The 27153-nt window shown below is 49.7% G+C and overlaps 2 protein-coding genes across 2 annotated transcripts in view; both read left to right on the top strand.

Annotated features, from left to right (window-relative positions):
- The window catches only part of MYO15A (myosin XVA), a 118472-nt gene extending 115418 nt beyond the window's left edge, over window positions 1-3054 (top strand). Inside the window, exon 67 of the mRNA XM_084819182.1 lies at window positions 650-3054. Coding sequence (XP_084675308.1) covers window positions 650-751 — 102 coding nt within the window. The 3' untranslated portion in view covers window positions 752-3054. The remainder of the gene's footprint in view (window positions 1-649) is intronic.
- Window positions 3055-7101: 4047 nt separating this feature from the next.
- On the top strand, window positions 7102-25353 carry ALKBH5 (alkB homolog 5, RNA demethylase). The gene is made up of 5 exons (XM_084818146.1): window positions 7102-7386; window positions 9794-10932; window positions 16822-16902; window positions 19980-20135; window positions 20970-25353. Exons 2-5 carry the CDS (start codon window positions 10199-10201, stop codon window positions 21154-21156), a joined length of 1158 nt encoding a protein of 385 aa, XP_084674272.1. The 5' UTR covers window positions 7102-7386; window positions 9794-10198; the 3' UTR covers window positions 21157-25353.
- The last annotated feature ends 1800 nt before the right edge of the window (window positions 25354-27153 follow it).

Below are 27153 nucleotides of genomic sequence, written 5' to 3'. Positions count from 1 at the left end.
GAGAGGAGCACGCTCCTCTTTCCCAGGGCCAACGGCTGACGGAGATTCCTCCCACCAGCATTCCTAGCTTAGATAGCAGTCCTGGGAGTGACAGAGCGCGGGAAGCAGACTTGATGGATGCGCAACACTGACGCAGAGAGCGGCACCAAATGGAGGGCGCGGAAAGGAGGCGCAGTGCCCGGTTGGTGCGCAAACAACGGCTGCGCCCAGAGGATCCAAGGGAAAAGGGGAGAGACTCTCCTTAGCCCTTAAGTTCAGGGGTCTGCCAGTGATTCCCTTTCAAATGGGGACCAACTGTTCCAACTTAGGGCATAGGTACTCTGCTGCTCATATCTAGTTGCTAACAGTAGAGTTGTTGAGTTGTAAAAGAGGAATAAAGCTTTGAAAAGAATCCCTTTGTCTGTGTCTGGACTTGGCTACTGGATTAGACTGAGAGAGGCCTCCAAGGAGCCTTTGACATAATTAATAAAGTCAGGAATATATTGGGATATAAGAGCAGAGAGGTAAAGGGTGGGGGCTAAGCCATGGAGGGCTTTACAGCCTGTGTTGGATTCCTTCTAAGGCTCGATGGAGCTAGTGGTAGCTTTTAAGTCAGGGAATTAGCCCTCATGGAATCGCCCTCCATCTTTGTTCCTTCCTTCCTCCCCAGGGCCTGGAGTTGTGCCGCGTGATCGCCACCCACATGGAGAGCTTGTTGCACGCCCGTGAGAAGCGACTCACGCTCCCTCCCAGTGAGATTACGTTGTTGTGAATGGATCGGCCACGCTCCTCCAACTTCTCCCCAAAGAGCATCCAACTCCAGGCAACAAAATGGAGGTGCACACAGCTCTCCCCCCCCCCCCCGCTCAACTGAGGGTAGTGACTTGGACGTCGCTAGAACCACGCTGGATGATACAATGGTGACATTGCTGGGGGTTGCTGACTGCAAAAACGTTCTGCTCCCAATCATAGGAGGCACTGTGCAGCTCAAAGAAGGCCCCAACGTTGGCTCCAGATTTTTAGGGGGCTGCAGGCAAGAAGACCTCACTGTACCATCCTCTTCACCAGTGTTGCCACTGTCTGTTTGCTTTCCCTTTCCCTCTGGGCCCAATTGTGGCCCAGAAGGAGTGGGCAAGACTGCTGCCTCTCCTTCTGGCTCTACTCACACTGGAAACTCAGGGCCAGGGGCCTCTGGGGGTCAGCAGTGGTCCCCCTGCCAGGTTGTGGGCCTTGGCCAGTGCCCAACAGTGCCAGGCCTGGAAGGCACATGGAAGGGGCCAGAGCCCAATTTATTTGTGTACTAGTTCAAATGCATTTCCAGTGTTGCCGTTCTATCAGATCTTTACTAGTTTTATGTCAGGGTCTGGCCTCTCTAGGTGGCCACATCTAAACGCCAATCTGGTATGTGTGTGTTTTGCACCGCAGAGGCTCAGAAAATTGGAGCCTGAAGACCAGCAGGCAGAAAGCCCTGCCCTGTTGACCAGGCAAATGCCGAAGCACCAGCTCAGGGCCAGCCCTATCATGAGGCAGAATGAGGCAGCCACCTCAGGCCGTGGATGCTGGTGAGCTGCAAGGTGTTGGAGCCGAGAGCTACGTGTGCCCTCTAAGCCAGCTTGCTGCCCTCAGGTGCACTGTCCTCTGTAAGATTCCACCTCCATAGTCCAATCCAGTCCATGGAATGGGAGGAAGGGTGCCATCTTGCCCTTCGCTTCAGGCAGCAAACTGTCTTGGGCTGTGGCCAGGCTTCAACTATTTATGCCAGGACTAGCTAATTCAGAGGGTGCCTATGGCTGGCCAGTCTCAGGGGCCGATGTTGCCTATGGCTTAAGGACCTGGGAAGATTGGGATCTACTGGTAGATCTCTGGGTGATTTGCTGTAGATAAGCATGAGACTCCCAACCGTTCAACAGAATAGCAACAACAAAATGATTCCCCATCACCACCATCTAATTTAGATGTTGCTAAAGGGAAGCTTGCAGGGAAAACTAGGACTGGACTTTTGTGTAAGAGAACTGTAGCTCAGTTCAGTTCCAGTATGGGAAAACAAATTCCTAGGCTCAAAGTGCTCTGAGGCACAGCATTCTTTAATTCTTACTCCCTTACCTGGGAGTAAGTCAGTGCCAGCGCCAGGTTTTGGAGGGCTTTGGGCAAGACACCGTCAGTGCGTCTACCTTCTCACCAGCTGCTCCTTCTCCTCAGCCTCTTTCTCATCATTGCTACTGCTTGTTTGCTTGACAGGCAGAGATCTGGTGAGCAAGCAGGCCCCGGCATCTCCTGCTCCTCCTCCTCCCCACCACCGTTGTCTGGGCCAGAGCAAGAGGAAGGTGAACAAGTGGGTTGCAACAGTGAAGAGGAGGAGCAAGTCCATGGGCTGTTGTCAGTGGGCCCCTGCTGGGGTGTGGGCCCTCGGTCAGGGCCCAACCATGCCTTCCCTTGACTCTGGCCCTGGTAAGGTCTACTGAACTCCATGGGGCTTACTTCCATGTAGACATGAATAGGATTGTGATGTAAGCATACGTATTTTGCACTGAGCTCTGTTTGGTGGATCTTAGGGTACGAGTCAAGTAGATCTGACAAAACTGCAGCCTGCTGACCCTCGATTAGTCTGTATTAGAACCTCTACTTCACCACCAGGTTAAGCCTGGCACTGGATTCTCCCAGGGATGAAAATGGGTGGAAGAGCCAACGTAAAAAGTGCTGCTGCAGGAGACCAAGACACCATCTGGTTCAGCCGCCTGTTTCTAACAGCTGTTGGCCAGATGTCTCTGGAAGTGTTTGAGCAAAGTATGATGATGACTCATCCACTGTTTGTCCCCAGCCCCTGGCTGTTTATATGCACCAGTTGTTTGTAAAGTTACTCACAAGTGTTGTTTTTCTTTAAAAATATATTCGGTCCTATTTCCAGGATATTGATTTCCCTGCAATGTAGCTCTTTATTCTCTCTCTCTCTCTCCCTCCAAGCAATCGATCTATCTTCAGAAGAACTGGCATTTGTGCCACTGATCCAAAGAGAGAGAACAGTAACTAACACCCCACCTATGTTTTGTATTAAATTAAAATAGCTTTTGGAGGGGTTCTTGTTGTTCATCATTAGAGCAATTTTTTTTTAAGTGCCCTTTTATATCATAGGTCCATGGTTGGCTGGTATTCATTGCTCGCTAAAAGGACATCAAAATCAAGTTATACAAAATTCTGGCTTTGTGCATTAAGAAGAGAAAGCAGAGGGTGTGTGTCTGTGTTCCACCATAAAACCATGGGTCCTTCGACACATACATTTATGCCCATTGCGTGGAGCCGGGAGGGAGCAAAATTATCTTGATCCTCTCTCTCTTGTGTGGCCTGCAGTGTTCTAGGTTGGTTTGCTGCCCCACCGCATTGCAGCCTAGGCCTTGCTCCAGAAACCAGTTGGCTGCACTGTGTGGTTCCTATGGACAGGGACTTAGAGCAGCTCTTTCTCCACTCCAAAGGCATAAACAAGGGGCTTTGGCTTTGCCCCATGGGTTCAATGGGATTTACTCCCAGTCACAGGTGAGGATAGGATTGCAGCCCTAGGAGCTTTCCTTTCCTCTATCTGATTGCTCAACTAATTCTAAAATATTCCAAAATACATGTCATAAAAGTAAGCTAGGAGGATGCAAGCCAAGAAGATGAAACTTGTAATCGTTTTCAAGTTTCCAAACAGCTGCCATGTATGGAATACGTAGCTATGCCACGATGGCTTCTTGAGTTCCTGAACTTCTCTGTCTACGCCGGCTAGCATATATTCGCACATAACACTAACCCATGGTTTATTTAAACCATGGTTTGTTGCCCTACCCAGGGATTCTCTGGCACATGATGGAACAAACCATGGTTAATTTTCTCAGTCCCTGGGTTGTTTCCCTCCGGCTTTGCCCACTCCCTCCCTATATCCCAATTGCCAAAGCTGGGTTTTTTGACCACTCTTGCCCGCTTGCCTCTGTAGCCTGGCGAAACAACCCATGAACCCGCAATTTTGAGTTTGCACATAGTGACAACTCATGGTTCAAACAACCCACAGTTCACAACCCAGTAACAAACCATGGGTTCTCTCCATGGTTTGTTCATGGTTTAACAACCCAGAATTAACCCAGAGTTCCAGGTTCACACATAACAACCCATTATTCAACAAACCACGGTTAATTAATCGTTACGTGCAAACCAGGTCATAGGCATGGGGTTGTACCAAAGGCTTCAGGGAAAAAGTGGGTTTTGAGAAGGAATTGGAAAGTAAGGTATCATGCAAGCACTTTTCAGATGGAGACAGTTAGCTAGGTTCTTAACTGAATGGTAAAAGTAGGCTGAAATCTACCAAGTTCCACCAAGGAGGCAATTGGTCCATTCATTAATTGACTTGGAGACTGAATAGGGAGGACAGGAGATCAGCAGGGTTCAGCCAAGGCCTCCAGGAAGACATTAAACAGCCACTTATTCTTGCTGTTTCCTGTTTTAAGGACAACGGATCATAAAGTGCAGGAAGAAACTAGGTCAGAAAGCTTGGGCGGATTTCTTGGCTGACTTTTCTATCCTCTTGTCTCGTCGTGATTTTTCTGAAATAAACATAGCTTACACATGAGACGCTAGCACTCCAAACCAAGGCATGGTAAGTCCTGTTGATTTCTGTAATGTTTACTTCCAAGCAAAAGTGCATGGGGTACAACCTCTAGAATCATAGAATAGTAGGGTTGGAAGGGGCCTATAAGATCATCGAGTCCAACCCCCTGCTCAATGCAGGAAAGCTCTAAAGAGAGCACTGGCTGTTGGGCAGTATAGAAATGTAATTAATAAATAAATAAGTAAAAAGGGACAAACCCTTCAGCTGTGACAAGACGCTTAATAGTGCACTCATATATGTGTCTATTGAGAAGTAAACCCCACTGAGCTTAATGTGACTTACTCCCAGGTAAGTGCGCATAGGATTGCAGCCTAAGCTGATCAACACTTTCTAGGGTTGCCAAGTCACAACACACAGCACCCTCCTGTCTGTCTTCCCACAGCCATGAAGGAGGATGTAAGCGTGGATTTTTCCCACCTTGCTCTTGCTCCAATCTCGTTTTACCCCAGGAAGAGAGGGGGGAAGGGCCCCCCAAAACAAGGTGGGAGGAGCCACAGCAGCAGCCTGTTAAAAGGACAAACTGTTTTTCCAAACTGTGACTTGGCAACTCTACTTCAGGTGCAAAATTCACCACTCGCCTTTGGGTGAGCAAGAATTGTCTCCAGGTAACTGTCAGGGTGGACACTGAGCCCATAGAATCCCAGAGTAGTTCTGATTCTGAGGAAGAGCAGTCGCTCCTGGGAGAGGAGCGCACTCCTTTTTCCCAGGGCCAACAGCTGATGGAGATTCCTCCCACCGGCATTCCTAGCTTAGATAGCAGTCCTGGGAGTGACAGAGCGCGGGAAGCAGACTTGATGGACGCGCAACGCCGACGCAGAGAGCAGCGCCAAACGGAGGGCGCGGAAAGGAGGCGTAGTGCCCGGTTGGCGCGCAAACAACGGCTCCAAGGGAAAAGGGGAGGGACTCTCCCTAGTCCTTAAGTTCAGGGGTCTGCCAGTAATTCCCTTTCAAACAGGGACCAACTGTTCCAACTTAGGGCATAGGTACTCCGCTGCTCAGATCTAGTTGGTAACGGTAGAGTTGTTAAGTTGCAAAAGAAGAATAAATCTTTGAAAAGAATCCCTTTGTCTGTGTCTGGACTTGGCTACTGGATGAGACTGAGAGGGGCCTCCAAGGAGCCCTTGACAGCAACCCGAAAAGGAAGCTTTGAAAACTTTCCCACCCCAAGCCCCACACACCTCTTTTAGCCACAGCCAGCTAACAACGTGGCTACATGTGGGTATACGGGCTAATAGTATTTCTTGCGGGGTAGTCGCTTTTCTTGAGAAACCAACTTTTCTCCAGTGTTCTCTTAACCGTAAAATAAACTCCAGGCCTCGCTGGAAACGGCCCGGCGTCCCCCATCCTCCTGATCCCTAAAATATTTGTTCCGGCTTGACAAACGTGTTGCGGCGGGCGATGCCGCCCCACGGTGCCGCAGGATCGGCCACGCTCGTGCCAAGATGGGTGGAAGATGCGTGGGGAACGCACTGCCCCACGACGCACAGCACGGGGCACGGCCGTGAAGGAGACGGAGTATCCCATGATGCACCAGCACTGGCCACAGCCGTGTCAGGAGGAAGCAGAGGCTCACGGGACAGTCTCTGGAAGGAGGCAAACTTGTGTTCCCTTGAAAAGCACCTCAGAGCCACCTTCCTTCCTCACGAGCTTCCACATTAAACTTCAGCGCGAGGCCCCCTCAGTTCTGACGGTACGGTTCTGGGGCAGGCCAGGGCCGCGGCCGCCCTCCCGGGCGCTCATTACCCGGCAACCCTTCGCTCTTTGGAAGCGCCTTCTTCACTTCGGCGAATCAGCGGGCAGAATTGCCACTCGGCCCCGCCTCAGGGCCGGCATAGCCAACCCACGCCGAGATGGGCGGTGCTCTGCCTAAGTTAGCCGCGCCCCCTTCGGCTTGTCACCTCCAAGACCTGTCAAGAAGCCCCTCGCGGAGCCCCGCCTTATCTGCGCGCGCACGGCGTCGCCGTTGCGATCAACAGGGCGGTTGCGAGAAGCGCAGAGGCGCATGCGCAGCGAGGCGCATTCCCGGCCGTCAAGCCGTCCCCTCTTACATCAGTTTTGCACACGCAGCCTTCACTTCTGGTTTCCATTCGAACGTCGCCACCTGGGAATATCCGTTACATAATATACCGACAGGGCGCCGCTCTGCCCTTGGTCTCTATTGACAACCGGAAGTGTCTTTACTTTCTGAGCCTGGGGCCCTTCTTCCCCCCCCCCCCCCCGTTCCTCAGTCAGTTCGGACGTGGGAGGGGACAGGGAGTCTTGCGCGGGAGAGAGAAAGAGAGAGCTCGGGCCGTGCGCCGGATTCGCTCTAGCCTGCGCCGGAAGCGCGCCGCTCTAGCCGCCCGCTCCCCACGCTCGACGTCGGCGGGAAGAGCGTCGGCCCGGGCGCGTGCGCAGACGCGGCGTCTGCGCGGCGAGGACGCTGCCCGGCCTAGCGGCGCTGTCGCCGCCGCAGCTCCGCTTCCGAGGGGCGGGGCGGGGCCTCCGGCGCGCCTGCGCAGTGTGCGCCGCCCCGGAGTGTGCGCCTGCGCAGTGGGCGCGGCTTGCGCTCTGAGGAGGAGGAGGAGGATGCCCCTGAAGTTATTTATAATGTCGGGCCGGCCGCTGGTGACGTAGCGAGGAGCGCGGCGGCGGCGGAGCGGAAGGCGCGGCGGCGGCGCCTCGGCGGCTTCCTTCGCGGGCCTGCGCCGCCATGGAGAGAGCCGGGCCGGCGCCGCGGCTGGAGCCGGACTCGGGCGGCGCGTGCTGAAGGCGGGAGCCCCGCGGCGGCGCCGGTGAGCCGGGGCGGCCGGTCGGCCAGGGGCGGAGCCTCCTTTCCCTCAGCGCCCGGCCGTTCGCGGGAGCCGGCCCCGACCCCTCCACGCGCGCCCCGCCTCCTCCCCTTCGTCAGTAGGTTCGGGGGCAGAGGGGCCTCTTCCTGCCTTCACCGTTCTGTGAGGGCTCTTGGCTTTGTTCCCCCCTCCCCCCTCCCCCCTCCATTCCCTGCCGGAGGGGAATAGGTTGGGGGGCGGAGGTGCGGGAATCTCCCTTCCCTCTCTGCCCCCTGCTATTCATAGAAAAAAAAAATCCCCCCCCCCACGCACCTCGTGCCTCTTTCCTTTCTGAGAGAGGGAGCGAGGTCAGTAGGTTGGGGGGCAGAGAGGCTTCTTCCTTCTCTCCTGTTACAGATGAGTGGATCTAGGTTTCCTCCATCTCCCTCCCTCCTACCCTGGGAGTCTGTGGTGGGCAGAGGGCAATAGGTTGGGGGGCGGAGGAGCGGAAGGCTCCCTTCCCTGTCAGCCCGCTGCTGTTCATATAAGCTTCTCCACCCCCACGCACGCACATGCGCCTCGTGTGTCTTCCCTTTCTGAGGAGGTCAGTAGGTTTGGGGGCGGAGAGGCTTCTTCCTTTCTTCTCTCCCATTCTCTTAGAGGTGGGTGGGCGGGCAGGTGGGGGCATTTGGCGTCTTTTTCTCTCATTTAGTTTCCCTTTGGGAGGCTGTGGGAGGGTAGTAGGTTGCAGGGCGGAAGAGATGCCTTTCCCTTCTCAGCCCCCTGCCGCTCATAGAATCCCCAGGCACATGCTTAGCGCCTCTCCCCTTCCTGAGGCCGAGGGGTCCATAGGTTTGGTGGCAAAGAGATTTCCTTGTTCCTCTGTTCTCTCCCACTTTGTTATGGGTGGGGGACTCTTGCCTCCCCCCCTTTTCTCCCTTTGGGAGGCTATGGGGGATAAAGAGTAATAGATTTGGGGACGGGGGAGCCCCTTTCAGCCCCTTGCTGTTGTCAGGGAAAGTTCTGCTGCCTCTTCCCTTTCCCTTTTGAGTGTGTGTGTAGGGGGGAGAGGGGTTGGATGGTAGAAAGCAATATGTATGGGGGCCAGCAGGCTTCCTCCTCTCTTCCTTCCCTGCTGTTATGGAGGGGGCAGTCCTCATGGCCACCTCTTTTTTCTTTAGGAGACTGATGAGCAGTACATTTGGGGGTGGAAAACATAGTTTTGGAAAAGGGGGAAATAGACTTTCCTTTCAGCCATCTACTGTTACAGAAGGGCTGCTTGTGTTCTCTGTGGGCAGGGAAAAGAGATCAGTAGGTTTGGGGATCATTGGGCTTTCTTTTCAGCCTCTCTGCCATGCCACCCTCACGTAGAGGCCCTATTGGCCTTTCCCTTATTTTCTCTGGGTGAGTCTGATGGAGAGAGGACAATAGGTCTGGGGACAGAGAAAAGCGACTAGGCCCCCTACTGTTATACAGGGTTCCTTGTGCCTCCTTCTGAACGAATGATAAGGAGAAAGTCTTCTTCCTCAACCTCTGACCTTTGGTTCTTATTACTCCCCTCTTTTCTCCCTAGCAGGGAGGATAAAGAGTCTAGCCACGCACGAAAAGGCCCCTTCCCCTTTCTTCTGAGAGGGCTGCAAGACCAAAATAGGTGTCGGTGCAAACAGCTTTCCTTGTTGCTCTGCTGGCACCCATAGTTGTTTGGGGGCCCTCTGGCCTTCTCTCAGTGTCTTTTGCAGGATGAGGGGCAGAGCAATAAATATAGAGGCAAGGAAGGAGCCCCCCCTTCTCTGTTCTGTAGATTCCATCCTCTCCCTGAGGGGGCGGGCACAGGGTAATACATATAAGGGATGAGAATGGGTCTTGGAAATGGGGGCGAGAAGTGTACTTTGCTAGCCTCTCCTCTATGATGTGTGGGCCCAGTTCTTCCCTCCAAGAAGGAGTGAGGTGGAGAGTGAGGAGCAAAGGATATGGGGTGGGGAGGAAGTGATTTCCCCCACCGTCTCTCTACCTGATTCATAGAGTGGGTAGCAGCAGGTGCCCCATGTAACAGGAGTGCGGGGGGAGCAGAGGACAAATAGGTATGGGAGAAAGAGATTATGGAGGTGAGTGGACTTCCCGCTCAGTCTTTCCCTTCTGTTATGTGGATGTCCTGTGTTCCTTCCCCCTCCCCTTTCAGTTATAGCCATCTTTTCCCACTGTTGTCGAGTGGGGAAGGAAGGTCATGCTGGACCTGGATCCTGTCCTAAAGTGCTGTTGCAGAGGATGGCCAGTGTTCACCCCATGCTTGAGAAAAGGGATGGCAGACAAGCCTTTCCGCTAGCTCAGGGGGTGGGCAGACTTGAACAACTGTGCCTTGTTACACACAAGTGCTTTCTTTCCCCAGTGTCAGACCTTCTTACTCTATTTTTGCAACTTTCTCCCTCCACAGACAAGGTGTGCTTAATTGTCCTAGGAAGTAAGATCGGATCAACCGCACGTGGAAGTGTTGGGCTAAGCTGTTCCATCTTGTATTCGTGCCTGGAATGGAAATAAGTACATAACTTCCTTCGTTTTCTGCCAAGAATTGGTATCCCCTTGCCCCTTCTCCAGGGGCAAGGGGGTGTTTTGGAAGGGTGGAGCATTCTCTCCATCTGGAAGGGCACCTGGTTGGGTTTGCTCCCAGACTGTGGAACCCCAGCTGCAGGACTTCCTCTGTTCCTCATTTTCCTCCTGGAGCTTATTCCATTAGCATAGACAATGCCGTGAACGGCGGCGGCACTTTCTGCTTGCCAGCCTTGCAAACCGTGCTCCAGAGAGTTGAGTAGAGGGGTCAGAGGTGATCGCGGAACTCGTCATGGCTGGGAGTGGCTACACAGACCTACGAGAGAAGCTCAAATCGATGATGCCTTATCGGGACAACTACAAGGGCGGCAGCATGCGGGACCCTGCAGAGTCCCCCTATGCAGGTGTGGGCGGAGCTGCTGAGCGCAAACGCAAGTACCACGAGGAATCTGACTCAGAACCTAGCGACTATGAGGAGCGCCAACGGGAGGAGGAAGAGGCCCAGAAAGTCAAAAGCGGCATCCGGCAGCTGCGGCTCTTCAGCCCCGAAGAGTGCACCAAGATCGAGGCGCGTATCGACGAAGTGGTCTCCCGGGCTGAGAAGGGCCTTTACAAAGAGCACACGGTGGATAGGGCCCCTCTCCGGAACAAGTACTTCTTCGGGGAGGGCTACACGTACGGGTCTCAGCTGCAGAGACGAGGCCCTGGTCAGGAGCGGCTCTATCCGCGGGGGGAAGTGGATGCCATTCCCGAGTGGGTTCACGACCTCGTCATTCGCAAGCTGGTGGAGCACCGGGTGATCCCCGAGGGCTTTGTGAACAGTGCGGTCATCAATGACTACCAGCCTGGGGGCTGCATAGTCTCGCACGTGGACCCCATCCACATCTTCGAGAGGCCTATTGTGTCGGTGTCGTTCTTCAGTGACTCAGCGCTCTGCTTTGGCTGCAAGTTCCAGTTCAAGCCGATCAGGGTCTCCGAGCCGGTCTTCTTCTTGCCTGTGAGAAGAGGCAGCGTCACAGTGCTCAGGTAAGGAAGCGCACAGGAGGCCTTTCTGAGTCTTGGGTCAATTTCCACTCATATGTTGATTGCCTTTTCAGAGAATATGTCAAGAGAGACGTGCATTTTGGCTCATGGTTTTGTGAAGCATGTTCTGAGTGATAAATGTTTTATGACCCTTCCTCATCTTTTGAAACGGCCGTTATTTCTGCTTTACAGTTCGGGGAATGGAGCCTGAAAGGGAGAGACCAACATGCTCTCTCCATTGGGCTTGCAGATTCTTTGGTGGTTTGTTGGTTCACACTACCATATATGATCCCATAGGTGATTCCTGCTGACTGGAGCAGGGGCTTTCAAACAGTCATCTGAGGATCCCTAGGATATTTCAGAATCTTACCACAGGTTCCTCAGTGAAAATGTCTGTAATGATGGACAAGCTTCAGAGTTTGCTAAGATGAACAATGACAAACAATGTGCAGTTGCGGGGGGCGGGAGTTTATTATAAGGCCGTCTCAGTTTGCATGGGGCAAGAGCGAAGCCCAGCCATTACAGTCATTTGTGGTGAATTGATTATGCAGCTTAGACAGTGACCCACAGTGTGCATGGGATCCTTAGCTGATGAACGTGAAGTGGGAAGGGTTCCCTGAGAGCAAGAAGTTTGAAAACCATCGAGGCAGGATTCATAAGAGCTCGAGAGGAGCTTGACTGAAGCAGCACATAAACCATAATAGTAGTGTTTTGATCAGGGGTTCTGAAACAGTGCCATTGGGAGCCTCCCAAGATGGAGAAAGTGCTGGCTTGAACCTTCCCAGACTGTTAACTAAAGCAAAGTAGATAGTTCCCTTATCCCAGAGAGCAGGAAATCCACGGAAGTAACGGATGTGTGTGGGGAAAAATAGCAAGTTACACAATTGACCCCTGACTACAAGAGTCAACACAAGACAGAGCGTGACTCGTTTGGAAGGGATGTATTGGCACTCTGTCATCTGCGCTAGTCAAGGCACTTGCGGAAAAGGGTCAGGTATGAGCTTGCACCTTGTCTGGGAGTCATCTTTTGACTCCCTGCAGGCATCTACCTTGCAGTTTGAATTAAAAACTGGCCTGGAGCAAAGTAATTGTTCACAAAATGTGAATTGGGTTGAACGGTGTGTGGCTGCAATCAATTCTCCATAGCAGTATTTAAAAAAACAAAACAAAACGCAAGCTCTGTAATGTACAGTAAAGCAGTAGCAGTTCTCTTAGGGTCAAATTAAGCCTGGCAAGCTAAGCCTTGAACTTCCTTAATTCAGCAATTGACCTATGTCTTTATCCATGAGGCTGGAGTAGGGAGGCCTTGCTTACTGTGGATGATGCAGAGGGTCATTTATGGCACACTCCTATGCATGTTTAGACAGAAAAAGGGTCTGCAATGCCCAGTATTCCCCAGCCAGCCATGAATACAAAGCAAGGCTTATGAAACACTGCTTGCCTGGTCACCTAGGATAATTTGGAATATGCCAAGAGTCATGTTGGACTTGCTCGTCATGTAGCACATCAACTACACCTTTATTTTCAAGCCCACAATAGCCACCATGTGGACCTTTAGGGCTGACCATGCAATGAAGTGTTGGCTTACCCTTTTCCTACAGGCTGAATATGGTAATTCAGCAGACCTGTCCAAGGCAGTTTACATTGACTGCTACTCAGTAATCCACGGCGCTGGTTTTTTTCTGCTTCCTGGCCCTGCTTCCTTTTCTCAAACACTGAAAATGGGCGTACATAGAAGTAATGGCAGGTGGTCTTGCCTGTGACAGTGCTTGTGAAGCAGCATCTTCTCCAGGTGGTAAGTGTAAAAGGGCGTGAAATGTTGGGTCGGGATAAGCTTGTGATGAACTTTATTTATAGCCTTGTAAGCCAAAGCCAGCTCTCTGCCAGAATGAGTCAAACATCCCTAATGGTTCAGCGTTGCCATGGCAAAGGGAGGGCAACCAACATTTTTTGGTCCGAGGACTAAATGCTTCTGCCAATCTGAAAGGCTGTTTGATGGGGTAACGCGATCCCCTGCTTGCATTTGTTAGGCGATCGCCGCATGAGCCAGGAAGGAAAGTCTCTCCCTCTCATAAACACAGCCTTGCACAATAGTCCAGGTGCATTAATAATAAAGAGACGTGAGTGCTAAGCATGATCTCCAAAGTGTCTTGCACACATTAACTAAGGCTCACACAGAAGCCCATGTGGTAAGAACTCTCAGGAAGGGGCTGAGCCACTAAATGGGGAAAATGAATTGAAACTTTATCTGATGCATTTCAATAGTAAGGTGGTTTCAGGCAGGCTAATAATGAGAAATGCTTTGGTCAGTTCTAACTTGCGTGTGTTGTAAAAAAAAGAAAAAAGTATGACTCCCGCATGTAACATGCCATAGAGATGGTCAACTTATAGCTGACACCACCGATTTTGTGGCCTGTTGTAATTTGTGCATAATAATACAGGCAGCCTGAAACTCATGGTGGTTGCTGACCTGGCTCTACTTCCACCTGCCTCCAGTGGTGTAGTTGATGTGCTATATGATGAGCAGGTCCAACATGACAATTTGCAAATGCACATACTAATAGCACATACTATTTCAGTGGCCTTGGGACAACGGAGTTTCACAGTCCTGCAAATAGGTTGCTAACTCACCTACCTGTGCATATCTGTATAGCGCAACTGAGATCCAAAACATGGGAGGAAAGAACCAAGACTTCTTTTTCTTGGTTACCTGGAGATGATTCTTACTTGCTATAGGAGACCAGGCATGCAGCATTTCATAAGCCTTGCTTTGTATTCATGAATTGTCCTGCTTCACCAGGATGAAGCTTCCCTGTGTATGAAATTTTCTGCTTCTGTGTGATGGTAACAAATTCCACCTGTGCTTCAGACTTCCCAAGTTGGAATAAAGGAGAAGAATAAAATTCTAGGCTATCTGCCTGCATGAGCCTTCAGATGCAAGTCCCCTCTGTTTAAAGCATGTAGGCTGTACACAGTAAGTTCTAATGCCTGCTGTGCCAGTTCCCCAGGACAACCACTAATATTTCTAGAAGTCTCTTCTAAGAGCAGAAATAGTCTAGAATTGCCATAGGCCTACAAATCATCATGAAGTGCCTTGACATTCATGTTCCTGGCAGGCTGTTTTCCAAGGAAAGAAGCCGGCATTCAGCAAGTAACACACTTTAAGTGTGGAGGTTACTTCAGTTTGAGTGCAGCAGCTACTAAGCTCTTCAGCATTAACTTAAAAGGCGTCCTGCCAAGGAAGGTTGGCCTGGGCAGAAAGTCAGGATTGGTCAGTTCAGTGAGTGAGCAATCAGCACTCCCATTTCTTCTCCATACTGCCAGAACGGACTAGGCCAGTGCTTTCAGTCACGCGGGTGAGCCAGATCGCAGCACTTGGTCAAGGAGGGAGTAAGCAGTTCTAAATGCAGCTGCTGTTGAGAGGGCTGGAGAGGAGAACCTAGCGAGATAGAAGTGGCATGTGAGTTATGGCAATATGATTCTTAATATTGCTTGGTCAGTAGCTTCTCTTGGCAGCCACTACCTTCTGCAGAAGTCAGTGGGATGGTTCTCATTCAGCTCGCAGTAGTTCATTTGCAAACACAGATTGGATTTGCTCACCTTTCCCATTCTCATGTCTTTAATAGTGCAGCTTCCTAATTCTTGCCTCCTGATTCTTCAGCATAGGACTGCCATGTTGTTATTACTAATATTTACAATATATATTTGTGACCCCAGTTCTGTATTTGGAGCTTGTGCATCTCCGATGAAGGAAGAATCTACAAGTGTTACAAAGAAGTGCAGAGAATGGGAGTTGATTGTGCTTCCTGTACTCCTCCACCCCTGACAAGTTAATTAAAATCCAAAGTTGCTTTGAGCTCTTGAGGGAAACAAGTTGATGGAATGCTCTCCCCAGGAGCCAGTCTCTTCCCACAGAAGACTGTTCTGTTCCTAAAGCAAATGTTCATAGTTCAAGAATTTTTGTTCCTGTGAGGAAGTGTACAGTATGTTAAGTATGAATAGTTTATGTAAAACTGATAAGATTGGAGGTAGAATGCTTTTTTCCCCCTCTTTAAACAAAGGCAGCAAGAAGGAATTTCTATGCTAAGGAGAAATGAGAACAATCCAGTTCCCTCCCTCGCCTCCTGGTGGCAAAGCTTGCTTGCAGACCACTGAGGTGGTCTGCCATACATGATGTAGTCTTTGACAGTCATAGCTGTGTTGTAGCTGTAGGTTTGTCCTACTAAAGTAGATGAGTTGGTCAGTTTTGGAGTTGGGTTATGCAGGCAAGGCCTGAGGTACGTTTTGCTCTATAAACGAAAACTGGTTATATAAGAACATAAGAGCTCTGCTGGATCAGACCAAGGGTCCATCCAGTCCAGCATTCCGTTCACACCGTGGCCAACCAGCTGCCCATGGGCAGGACAGGAGTGCCACAGCACCCTCCTGCCCATGTTTCCCAGCATCTGGTGTGCAAAGGCATACTGCCTATGATACTGGAGATGGTATGGAGCCATCAGGACTGGCAGCCATTGACAGTCTTCTCCTCCAGCATTGCTGTCTGGGAGATTGTGGGAGTTGTAGTCCAGCACATCTGGAGGGCACCGAGTTGGAGAAGACTGTAGTAGACTGGGCCCATGCGTCAGGTTGGCCTCCAAGCAGAGGAGCACCACTTTGCTATGGATGAAGTTCCAAGCCACTGGGCAATCAGTCTTTGGTCCTGGGATCTATTTCTGAAACTGGCGTCAGCCCCTGCAAAACTCTTGTGCTTTAACTTGCTGCTGTTCCTCAGCACCTGATAGCTGGCTGAAGACCAGAGTGCCAACGAGCGCGTGCAGAGCGTCCTGACATTGCTGAGTAGCCTGAGCACTTGGAGAGTAGTTGGACAGGTCACAGAAGCCTGACTTCAGCTGGACATGAGCCCCAAGAGTGGGCTTCCTCTTGAGTTCAGCACTCTGTGGAGCTACCTGGAGTCCCCTTTTCTCTTGGTACTCCTCCAGCAATCCCAGAGTTCTCTTGCAATCCCCAAGAGATTCCTCGAGCCCTGCAAGACTCCTCCATTGTGCAAGTGGCAATTCAAAGAGGAGAGTGGAGTATTTCACCAAGGCCACTATTACTGGCATCTTCATGGCTGTGCGACATGTGTTGATGGCTCACGATTGTCACGGCCAGGGAGTAGAAGGCAGGGCTTCCCTCTTTCCTCGCTGGCAGCCATTCAGCATAACTGTGTCTAGTCTTCTACAGAAGTGAAAGGATCTTGCTTACAGTCCCTCTGCCTATGAGCAGCAGCAGTGCCTGGAGTGCAATTAAGAGTGTCAGAATTATCCGATGGGGGTAGTCATGGGTCTGGTTTTCAGGAAGTCCTGTGTTTTGCAGTCTTGGCTGGGCCATCATGGGCCTCATAGCTATGCTGTGATGCAGATCCTGTCTGCCAAGGATCTCAGCACTGCACAGCAAAAAAATGTGTGTTTTCTTTTCTTGAAAGGGATTCATTCTGGGCACTATTGTTAGTTGGAAGTTACTGAGCTAGCTCCATCTCTGCCCTACACCCACCCTCGCTCCACCAAAAACCCCTTTCTAGCCTTTGTCCTATGTTCTCTACTCCGAGTCTTCCTTTCACTAGTGTTCTGCCTGTTCAGGTAGATCCTTATTTGAGCCCACTGTTCTCTCCAGTCAGAAAAGGAGTAAGTTGGATGTGGAATCTTACCTTGTGATGCCTGCCGACTGGTAGGCAGGTGAAGTTTAGTGGAGGGCCAGTCATGAGTGCAAGTTATGGTTGTAGGCGCGGCTGTTCCATCATCAGCACATGCCTGCAGTGGGATGTTGGAAGCAAGAATAGCTACAGCCTTTTAAAAGTGAGTTGGCTTGGTCTGAAATCCCACTTGGTGTTTTTCTTGTTTTTGTCTCCCACAGTGGCTACGCAGCTGATGAAATTACACACTGCATTCGACCACAGGATATCAAGGAGAGGAGAGCAGTAATCATCCTTAGGAAGTAAGTGGTGGAACCTCTTTGAAGAGAATGTAACTTGTGTATATATTCCCCCAAAGCCCCAACCACTTTCACATTCTTATTGCTGCCAATAGTTGAGCAGCTGAACCTGGCACCAACTGTTGCGGGTCATTCTGTCTTCATTAAGCAAACTTTCTCTGTGGTTTTGTGGTGTGTGTTTGTTCTTGAGCACATAAGGTGCATCTCATGAAGAAGAATGCAGCTTCCCTTGGGCCAAGCTGATTTTTTCTGGTGTTATCTCTTGAGAACCCAGTGAACCCTAGGAAACTGCAATTCTGGCGAGAGGCTAAGGAAGACTCGCCTTAACGCACACACAACCTCTTGCCCTGTCCCGTCTTTCCGTCCGCAAAGTGCATTGTGGCATGTTTGACCGTTTGAAATGGGGCGCATAGAAAGAATGGGTTAATCCCAAAGTCTCTCTCCACAGGGCCTTTCAATGAGACTCATATGACAGTGCTTTCCCACTCTGACGGTGCTTCATTCTCTCTCTTACCCATGCTTGTGTATGTGTATGTACACGCGCACACACGCGCACGTGTATATACACCTCTCTCTCTCCGCAGTGCAATTATGACTTGTATTTGCACACTGAGAGGCTTGAGCCCCTGCATAGATGAGGAAGCCTCGGTCTGAGAGAGTTTGAAACCCATTGGCTTTGTGGTTGATGCATAGAAATGGCTTAAAGCTGAAGGCGGACAGCTCCCAAAAAAGAGAGATATTTGGGACCTCTCTTTGGGGGGTTATGCATCTTGCTGTTCTCTCATAGCAGGAAACTCTTGCAAGCTGGGATTTCACCTCCAGTGGAAGGAGTTGAATTTGATCCATGATGAGTAGGATAATTATTGGGGAAGCAGAAGAGTGGCTGCTCTCCTTTTGCTATCTATTACGGCACAAGTTAAGGGAGGAGTCTCCAGTAACCAGTATCAAAAAAGCTTTTGGAAGGGAGTTCAGGGACTTTGGTCATAGCAAAACATGGCAACACTGAACAAACCTGTGTGCCAAGGGAGCCAGTGGGAGAGTTTGCGCAACTCCGGCAAGATTTGTGCTCGTGTTTTGTGTGTTCAGCTCCGAGAGCCCAGTACTTGCTGGGGAACAGGACTGCGTCGCAGGGGAATGATCTGGCACTTGTTCGCTTCAAGTGGAATTTTCCTGAGCAGCCTGGTTACTGCGGTCATAAACACTTCAGAGTCGTGAAAGCATAGCAGTATTTATGAAGCCTTCCTGCATGCTGTAGGCCAGGGAAGGCGGGGGTGATCTTGGAGGCCAAGCGGGTGAAACAACCAAGAAAGAATTGTGCATGTCTTTCAGTGTAAGAGCAAATGGTAAAACGTGGCAGTCTGGCTCAGTTCCCAGCAGGTTTTAGGAGCAGCTCTCAAGCATCTTTCACTGTCCTGTTACTTTGGGGCAACCTCTTGAGCCACTTAGGACTTTAGGGGAAATGTATCTGGACAGAAATGGTAGCCAATAAAGTATTTAAGGACAGGAACTATGCATGGCACAGGTTCTTTGATTCTTTGAGCAACAGAAGTTCTGCTGAAGCTTTTGAGACTGCATAAAATGCTGCCTGTACCTTTTCAAATAATAGGGTTGGGCAGTTAGTCAGTCAAAAAGACTTGGTCAATAGACTGGTCAAGAATTGGCCAAGTATTTTTAAAACATTAGAACAGCTTTAAAAAGAGAATGTAATCATCACCAGGTTTGATAATTCTGCAAATGTTAACTTTTGAAACAATGGGTAACGTCTAAAACACTAACAAATCATTATAGCTTGAGAGCATCAGATGAGGTTTCTACAAATGTGAATAAGAGGTTTCTTATTCCCAATGGCAAGGTTGACTTTTGTTTTTTAATTAGATGAAATTTAAACAGAAGTAAAGCAAAGCAACTCCATCTGTTAAACAAAAGTCAGCTTTTAAAGGCAATTTTGCTAAGTAGGGTGCAAGCCAATGCCTAAACATCCTTGGGATCACGGCTTCATGGAATACTTCACTGGTTAGTTAACCAACATGCCAATTCTATTTTCAGGCTTGGATGCTTTTCTTTCATTTTCTTATGGAAAGGTTCTCTGCTCCAATACCAGATTCTCTGCTTGAAGCATAGCAATGAGAGGGGCGCACAGAATGCTTGTTCTGCCCGTATTGTTTCTAGAGTGCTAAGCAATAGTCAGTGGTAGACATTTGGGGATTGGAGGTCTGAACTTGCTTTCTGTGATGGAACTTCTAAGACATGCTTAGCAGCAGGACTTCAGGGCCAAGGCAGCGGGGCTGTTGTCTCAAGGTTTCAGCACTCTCTGGATGGACTTTGGAGGTGTGGACACCAAGTGCCTTGGAGTAATTGTGATCGTTATGTCCTTTGTTAACCCTACAACATGCTGGGAGTGAAAAGACATGGCATCCCCTCTCCACATGCAGTCTTATTGGTTCTTGAACTTGGGGACCCCCTTCTTAATCAGTTGCTGTCATATAGCAGCTTCTCCAGATCAAAACATGAATAGCTTGCTTGCATGCCCATCCCTCAAAATTCAGTGTGAAAGCCAAGGTGGATCACTAGGCTGTGCTCCTTCCTGTCCCATGGCAGTCTCGTGGCAAAGGGGAAAGTAGAGGCCATGTAGGCCTGTAGCTCATACAATATTTTAAGACCCCAGAAGGGAAAGATGCAGAGTCAACTACAATGTCTTATGTTATTTTTTTTATTGGTCCACCAGCATCCAACCTAATTAAGGAGGTCAGTGGCAGATTTTCCCATATTAAACAAATTGGCATGAGAGGATGAGACTGGTCCATGCTCTACACTGCTGCCTAATCAAGATGTGTCTATAAGCCCTGGGTTTGAGGGAGGTGGGAGTCGCTTCATGTTCCGCCACACAACTGCCTGCCCCTTTGGAGGGAGTCCTGACTCCCACTTGAGAGGTTGGCTGTTGGTCTCCTTGCCTGCAGCCCTCCGGTGAACTTCAAAATTGGCTGAGAGGCCATCACACAAGACGTTTCCCCTGGTCAGGGGCATCAGGCATGAGTTGGCTGCCACAAACACTTTTGTGTGTGTGTCTCTCTCTCTTGCAGAACCAGACTAGACGCTCCCCGGTTGGAGACGAGATCCCTGAGTAGCTCTGTGCTGGTGCCAGGGTATGCCTCTGACCGCCTGTCAGGAAGCAACCGGGACCCCATCCTGAAGCCAAAGAGGTCCCATCGCAAAGCAGACCCGGACGCTGCTCACCGGTAAGAGGATCCTTTCCAATCAGGGTGGGGCTGGTGGTTGCGTGTGTGGAGAAAGAGAGAGAAAAGGGAGCCATTTCTGGAGTTGCTCAGTTGCATGGCCCCATGGACTGAGCTAGCTTTCCCCTTGTGTGTATGTTTTTCTTTCTGATTTTTGTTTATGTGAATTATATGTACAGCTGGGACCCCCCTAGACCCAGAGTCTAAGTCTTTGCACTGAAGTCCAAATTCTGGAATTAATAAATTATGCAAAAACAATAATTGGTTCCAGTCGCAAAGCTAAGCTTTGGTTTGGAATCTGTGGGTGGAGCTGGGAGTGTTGGCAAGGAAGAGGCATATTATTCCCCTCTCCCTCCTGAGGGTGGAGCAGAAGAGGGGGGTGGCAACTGTACCCTGAGTGTACAGCTTGGAGGCTTCCACAGGGAGACCCTTCTAATTTCTGAACAGCATGTATTACTACTGCTTGGATTGGGGTTGTGTTCAAGAACACCCCTCCCCCCTTAATGCATAGCATACCCCTTTGGAAACAGGCATTTCAAAAGCAGTTTGTGATGATACATTCACAGGAGTAGTTTCAGCTTTTCAAGAGTGAGAAGTCCACAGTGCCTATTCCCAAAGTAGTTCACTGGATCTTCATCATTGTCACCTGCCCTTAGCCTCTGAAAGAGAGATCAGGATAGGAGCCCAAGTAAATAAATCTGAACACGCTATTTACACCCTCTACCTGATCAAACTGAAAACAGCACCCAGGAAGCAGGTTAAACTTCAGGCGCATCAAATGTCTTTCTAATCCTCCCCCCTGTTGGCCTGGCTGTGTCTTTTTCTCTCTCTCCTTAGACCTCGAATTTTAGAAATGGATAAAGAAGAGAACAGGCGTTCAGTCCTCTTGCCCAAACACAGGAGGCGGAGCCATTTCAGCTCTGAGAACTATTGGCGGAAGTCTTATGAGTACACGGAGGACTGTGATGAAGAGGAGGAGGATGACGGGAGCCCAGCTCGGAAAGTGAAAATGAGGCGGCATTGAGGGATTCTGTTCTTTCCAACCCCCCGCCCCCCCGGAGCTTAGAGCTGATGAGACTGGCCCTCAGGCTGTGAAATCGTATCTCTTTTTTGCTCCTCATTCCCCCCCCTTGGCTAAATTCTCATCTAGCTTCAAGTTTGTATTTCCCCACCCCACCTTTTAGGCTGAAGAATAGCTGGAACAAATCTGGCTTTTTCTTTCTTCTCCTTTTTTTTTTTTTTTACAGAGGCATCCATACTGAGCAGGATGTATCTGGTGCCACCTGCCTTCTTTTTCCTGGGCAGTAGGGCACGCCTCACAGTGGAGGCCACTTTTTTTAAAAGGAAAAAAAAGCTATGTCATTCTTTGAGGTGTTTGGGCTAGAGTGGATTTCGAAGATGCCAAAAAGTGACGTGTTTTGAGTTTGCTGAAGGGTTGCGAATATTCCTTTGTGTTCTGATGCCGCTGCTTCTTAAAAACGTTCTTTTGATCCACTACGCATATGGCGAAACACTCTCTGTAGCACCATCCTACTCCATTCTACACCAAAGGGCTCCTAATTTCTGAAGCCAACTACCGTGTGATTTTTTTTTCTCTTGCTGTCATTCAAAAAGCTGCCTCCCTCCAGCAACTGGAAATCTAAAGCTTTGCAAACACCTGTTTACGACACCAGATGATTAAACGTTTAGGACGTGTTGCACTTTAGTGTCAGGGTTTTTCCCCCGCCCCCTTTTTGTGTGTTCTGTGAAATGCCATATAATTTCCCCCAACCCTTATTACTTGCTTGGGCCTAGCAAGCATCTGTGTTTTCCACGCTGCTAATGAAAAGGATACAGTCTGTTTTCTCTTTCTGTGAAGGATGCTTGGTGGTTCCGCATTGGGGCTGCTGTTTGAGGGCTCATTGAGGGGTGGGAGGGAGCAACTCTTGGAGGGAGGAGCGGCTTGGCCAGAAACCCCAGGTTCTGCTGAATCCTTCGCACTAACAGCATAGGGCACAACGCACTGGGCAGGCCTCCAGGGCCAGCCTCACTGGAATGAACAGCGGGCGCATGCTGTGCTAGCCTGTTTTAAATGGAGCTTGCTGAGGAGATATTGGCTAGTGCATTGTGCCTGTACCTTGTGTAGAAGTTAATCTGTTTTGTTTTGAATGCATTTCTCCCCCGCCTTTTAGAAAATAAGGCCTCCACCAATATTGCTCTCTGTTCTGACACTTGAAAATCCATCTCTGATGGCTGTTGTCTGTCTTAAAGGTGGATAGCCAGGGTAATGCACAGTGTTGAGACTCCAGGCCCAGCAGGAAACAGTGTGGGTGGGACTGGTCTCTTTGCCCTTGGTTCTCTTAGCCTGCTGATGGAGGTGTGGGATCACCACGTTACTGTGCTGGAACCTGCCTTCTTTGAAGAAGGAATGCTTAGGCTGTCCCGTGCAGGAGGCAGGAGTAGGGGTGAAATGGCATAACTTCCTGCTTCAGTGCCTTCAGGAAGCGGAGTCAACCTAGCATGCCATACGTTGGCCTGCTTTTACATCAAACGTCTCTCACCCAAGGCCTGTTAGTCCTTCTGTCTGGATCTGCCAACCCCACTCTAACATGCTCAGTGCTTTTGCTTTCCTGCTTGAGCAAGCGTTGAAAAGCAACCCGTGTTGCCATCAAAGAATTCAGTGTTGAAATATCAGGTCTTCTCAGTGGCTGTAACCATTTTTTTTGTCTCACTTTACCCCAGCCTGAAGGAGTAGTTAAAGCTTGGGGACTCGGTGAGAACTTGAATTTTAATTTCTTAAACACCCCAGCTGCCCCTTATCTCCTTACCCCCCTGAAAAGCCAGATTCTCTGAATCCCAGTGCTTTTTGGTACAACAGATCTGCCCTTATGTATCTTCAACTTTCTTTGCCCTGCTCTCAGATCTGAGGAGTGTTCCTCTGCCCCGCCCTGCTGCCGCCTCCCCCGCCCCCCATTGCATGTGCCTTTTTACTCTGATCTGCTTACCTGGTAACAAACGTAGAATTCTGGAATGCTTTTGACATGAGGAGATTTTGCCCCTGGGCTATTTGCCTCACATGCTTCATTCAGCGGCTGCTACCTACTGGGCTGCCAGCTCTGCTGGGGAGGAACCATGGAAGTCAGCCAGAGTAGTGCTCCAACACATGGCGATGGGTGGATTGACTTTACACAGATCCGCCGCAACCTTTTGTTTCTGCTTGCCATCAAAGTACACCCTTTGATATCTGAGGGCTGCAGCATCTTAACACACAAACTTTGAGTCTTCCTTCAATGCCACTTCGATTGCACGGGCTGTTCCCACTCACCAGGTTGGCCAGGAAGTTCAGGGGTGGGGGAATGCTTTGAGCTTGAATTTGGTATCCTCCCCTCTCCCCTTGCTGTTTCCTGGAGGGTGAGGATGAAGTAGAACACAGATGGAGCATCATACAGAACACTGAAAGGTTCTAAAAATATCTTGTTCTGTGGTATAGAGCCACTCTGTACATGGTGGCCACAGGAAGTGCAAGATTGTTCAGGGTTTTTTTTTCCTGTAGCGCCTTATCCAGTTGTGTAAGGCAAAGGAAAGGTAGGTAGGTAGGTGTGTGTGTGTGTGTGTGTGTGTGTCTATAAGCATTTGTAAAGACGCCGGAGTTTTAGTAGATACTCTGTCCTGTGACATCCTGCCCAGGATCTCTGTCTATGCAGCCCTCCCTAACCTGGTGCCCTTCAGGTGTTTTGGACTTCAACTCCCATCAGCCCCAGCCAGCCTGGATAATGGTCAGGAATTGTGGGAGTTGTTGTCCAAAACACCTGGAGGCCACTAGACTAGGGAAAGCTGGTCTGGTGAAAGCATCTTCCCTGTTTCCCGCTGCTATGGGACTTATTTTCCTGGAGGGGTGTGGTGGATGTCTTCATGCCTCACCCTGCTTGCCGCTTCACCCCATTAGTTCTTGCTTTTCTTGCTTTATGACTAATGGCAGCCAAGATTGATTCCGCGAATGACAGGCAAGGGCGCTGTGTTACAGGCCTGCTTTCTCTGCTCGGCAGATGAGCTCTGCTGCTGTGCAGCCCATGGAGAGATGGTGTCCGGCAGTAGGGCCTGGTGGACTGTACCATAAGCAGTGAGACAGTGTGTTAACCTGGTGGGCTCTATTATTTGTTTTACTTTTTTTGCATCCCCTTTATGTCTTCGCTGCAAGCAAAATCTGCAAACTGCTTTCCAAGCATCTGGTAATCTCTGCAGAGAAGCTTGTAGGAAAAATTGCACCACAGAGAGCTGTTACCTTACCTGGCTCTTGCACCTGTCTAAAATTTTGGATCCATCTGTCAATAAAACCCACTGAGGTAGGGCGCATGCCTCCCTAAGGGCTTGATTCTCCTGGAATGTCATGCAGGAAACTGAACAGAGGGGTTGGGGGAGCGCAGGCGTGCTCTCTCCCTCTTCCCACCAAGATTTTTTTGCATGCTCTCTCCCTCTTTCCCACCATGACTTTCCCCCCAAGCAACATCTGGTGTGGTGGTTGACCCAGTTATAAGGCACAGACAGATGGGTTTAAACAATTCACTCCACATTTCTAAGGTGGAAAATGTTGATGAGATGATTTAATTCCTTGTTTTAATGCTGTTAGTGTGATGTTTCATAGCAGCCATCACTGGAGAAGGATTCAGCCTTAACCCATCATCAGATTCAAACTGTTTAGGTTTTGCACAGCTTGGATTCAATTCCAGTGATTAGCTGACTTTGTTTTTAAAAAAAAGCGCCAGTGCTGTTGAATTTGAGTCAAAAGGCAAAGATTCCTGTTTGCTCCAAAATGCGCCTGGGTTTCTTCCCCTTGCAACCCCCATCCCTCCTCCCAAGCACACACTTTAAAATAAAGTTCTGGCTGACTTTTTTGTGTTTTTTTAAATAAATAAAAATTCTAATTTTTTGTTACAAATGAAATAAGTGGCAATATTTTTTTCTGTAATTTTTCATAGGAAAAAGTGTGATTTGTAAACAAATTGTACAGTTCTGAAGTTTGAGATACACAAATAACCGTACTGCGTGGCACGCTGTAAATGGGGGAGGGAGGGAGGGGAGAGATTATTTTCCGTACAGTACAGTGTATTTGGGGAGAAATCTTTTAATTCCGGTTGATTTAGGAAGAACTATAGTTCCCTGTCAGGGTTTGAAATTCCTTTTTTTTTTTCTTGTATAGAATGCTGCATTTAACTAAATAAAAGCCGAAAGCATCACTTGATTCAGTCTGGTATTTGGATATATGTGTTTTTAACCATAATAGTGTTCCAGGTGTGGCAAGTGCTTCATATACATCCTTAGCAATAACTCTGTGAGGTAGGCCAGTATTATTTCCATGTTGCAGATAAGGGGGTGAGTTGCTGAGGCTGACAATATAATGCTGCACTTAAGTGCTGTGCTCTCCCACCCTGCTGGTGAATTCATGGCAGAGGTGAGGCTCGGGCCAGATGCTGATTGGTCACGGCCATAACCGCTACACTAGATGATGGGTGTTGAAATCTTTTTCAGCCCATGGACCAAATTCTATTTCAGAGAACAGAGTGCTCAGGGCTGGATGCACCCAATCTCGTCTGATCTCTGAAGCTAAGCAGGGTCATCCCTGGTTAGTACTTGGATGGGAGACCTCCTGGGAATCATGCTTCCTGCACTGAGCAGGGGGTTGGACTCGATGGTCTTGTAGGCCCCTCCCAACCCTATGATTCTATGACATTATTGACCATGGTTAAAATAACTGCGCCCAAGGAGGCTGGTGGGGGTGGCTGTTAACAAAAGGAGCAGTGCCAAATATATAAAAGATACCAGCATGCTTTAGCTTAAAGTTCTGACTGCCAGTACAAAGCCTTAGGAGAGGCATTTCAGCCTTTTACGCGGGGGCGGGGGGCCTGCACGGAAACCACTGAACAGCCAGTGATTGGGCCAGGGGAAGGGGGCATAGCCCCTGGGTGGGCTGGGTTTGGTCTGAACCCCAGGTTGGAGGTGTTCTGAACCCCTGCGCTACACCGTCTTGCTTCACAATACGGCACTTGTTTTTGGAGCCAATGGCTTAGTTCCAGACCATACCAAATGCGGAGTAGGCTCTTGCCCCCTGTAGACCACTTTGTTTCTAAGGCATTGCTGCGCTTGATAGCGTGGGGAATCGTACGGCACTTCACGCAATCAGAAACGCTGGGAACTGGTGCAGAGGGATGAGCGGGTGTACACCATTTCTCCTGCCCACTTGGAACGTCGCGGCAGACAGTGGGCTGAAAGTGCCGCGACGGCATTGCGATGCGCCATGCATGTGTTTGCCTTGAGCGTCCGCCATAACTGCTGCACCACCAGGAGTTGGGGTTCATGAGCAGGGAGAGTGGTTTAGCTTGCCACCTTATGAGTAGATGGCTGGTCTCCATTATTGGGATTCGGGTAGAAGTCACAACGCTACTTTCCCTCATTTTTAATTGCCTCTTGTAGGCTGCCATTGGTTGATAAAAATGTTCTGTTTAAAAAAAATAAATACCATATTGGGATTAGCATCTTGTGACCCCAAGGCCAAATCCAGCCCTTTGAGGCATGGCATATAATACTTCTCCCCACTCCATTTTCTGTTCAGAAGCCATCGATGTGGTGGATGTAGACATGGAATTTGCCATTCACCCACTGAGGAAAGGTAGCCGTGGCCATCCTCTTCTTCCTCCCCTCCGCTTCAAAAGTGACAGTCCGTTAAAATGGGTTTCTAGAGCTGATACAACCGCTTAACTGATTCACTCCATTTCGGGTAGTAGATGCTACCAATTCTCTACTGTAGCCTCCCCTGGCCTGCTGCCTTCCAGATGTGCCTGGCTGCAGTTCCCATCATCCCTAGCTAGCATGGATATTGCTGGGAGTTGTAATCCGACACATTTGAAGGGCACCAGGTTGGTGAAGGCTGCCCTGTCGTAATTAAGCCCAAGTATGGCCAACGAAAATGATGGATTTTGTTCCTCTGGTCTACCCTCTTTCTATCCATCCCTCTCCTTCCTGCAATAAAGGAATGGGAGGGACTTAT

The sequence above is a fragment of the Heloderma suspectum genome, chromosome 12, assembly GCF_057233095.1.
Source record: "Heloderma suspectum isolate Gila_16-S chromosome 12, 16-S_ref, whole genome shotgun sequence".
NCBI lineage: Eukaryota > Metazoa > Chordata > Lepidosauria > Squamata > Helodermatidae > Heloderma > Heloderma suspectum.
The sequence above is the reverse complement of the archived record's forward strand: the minus strand, read 5'-3'. Positions and strand labels throughout refer to the sequence as shown.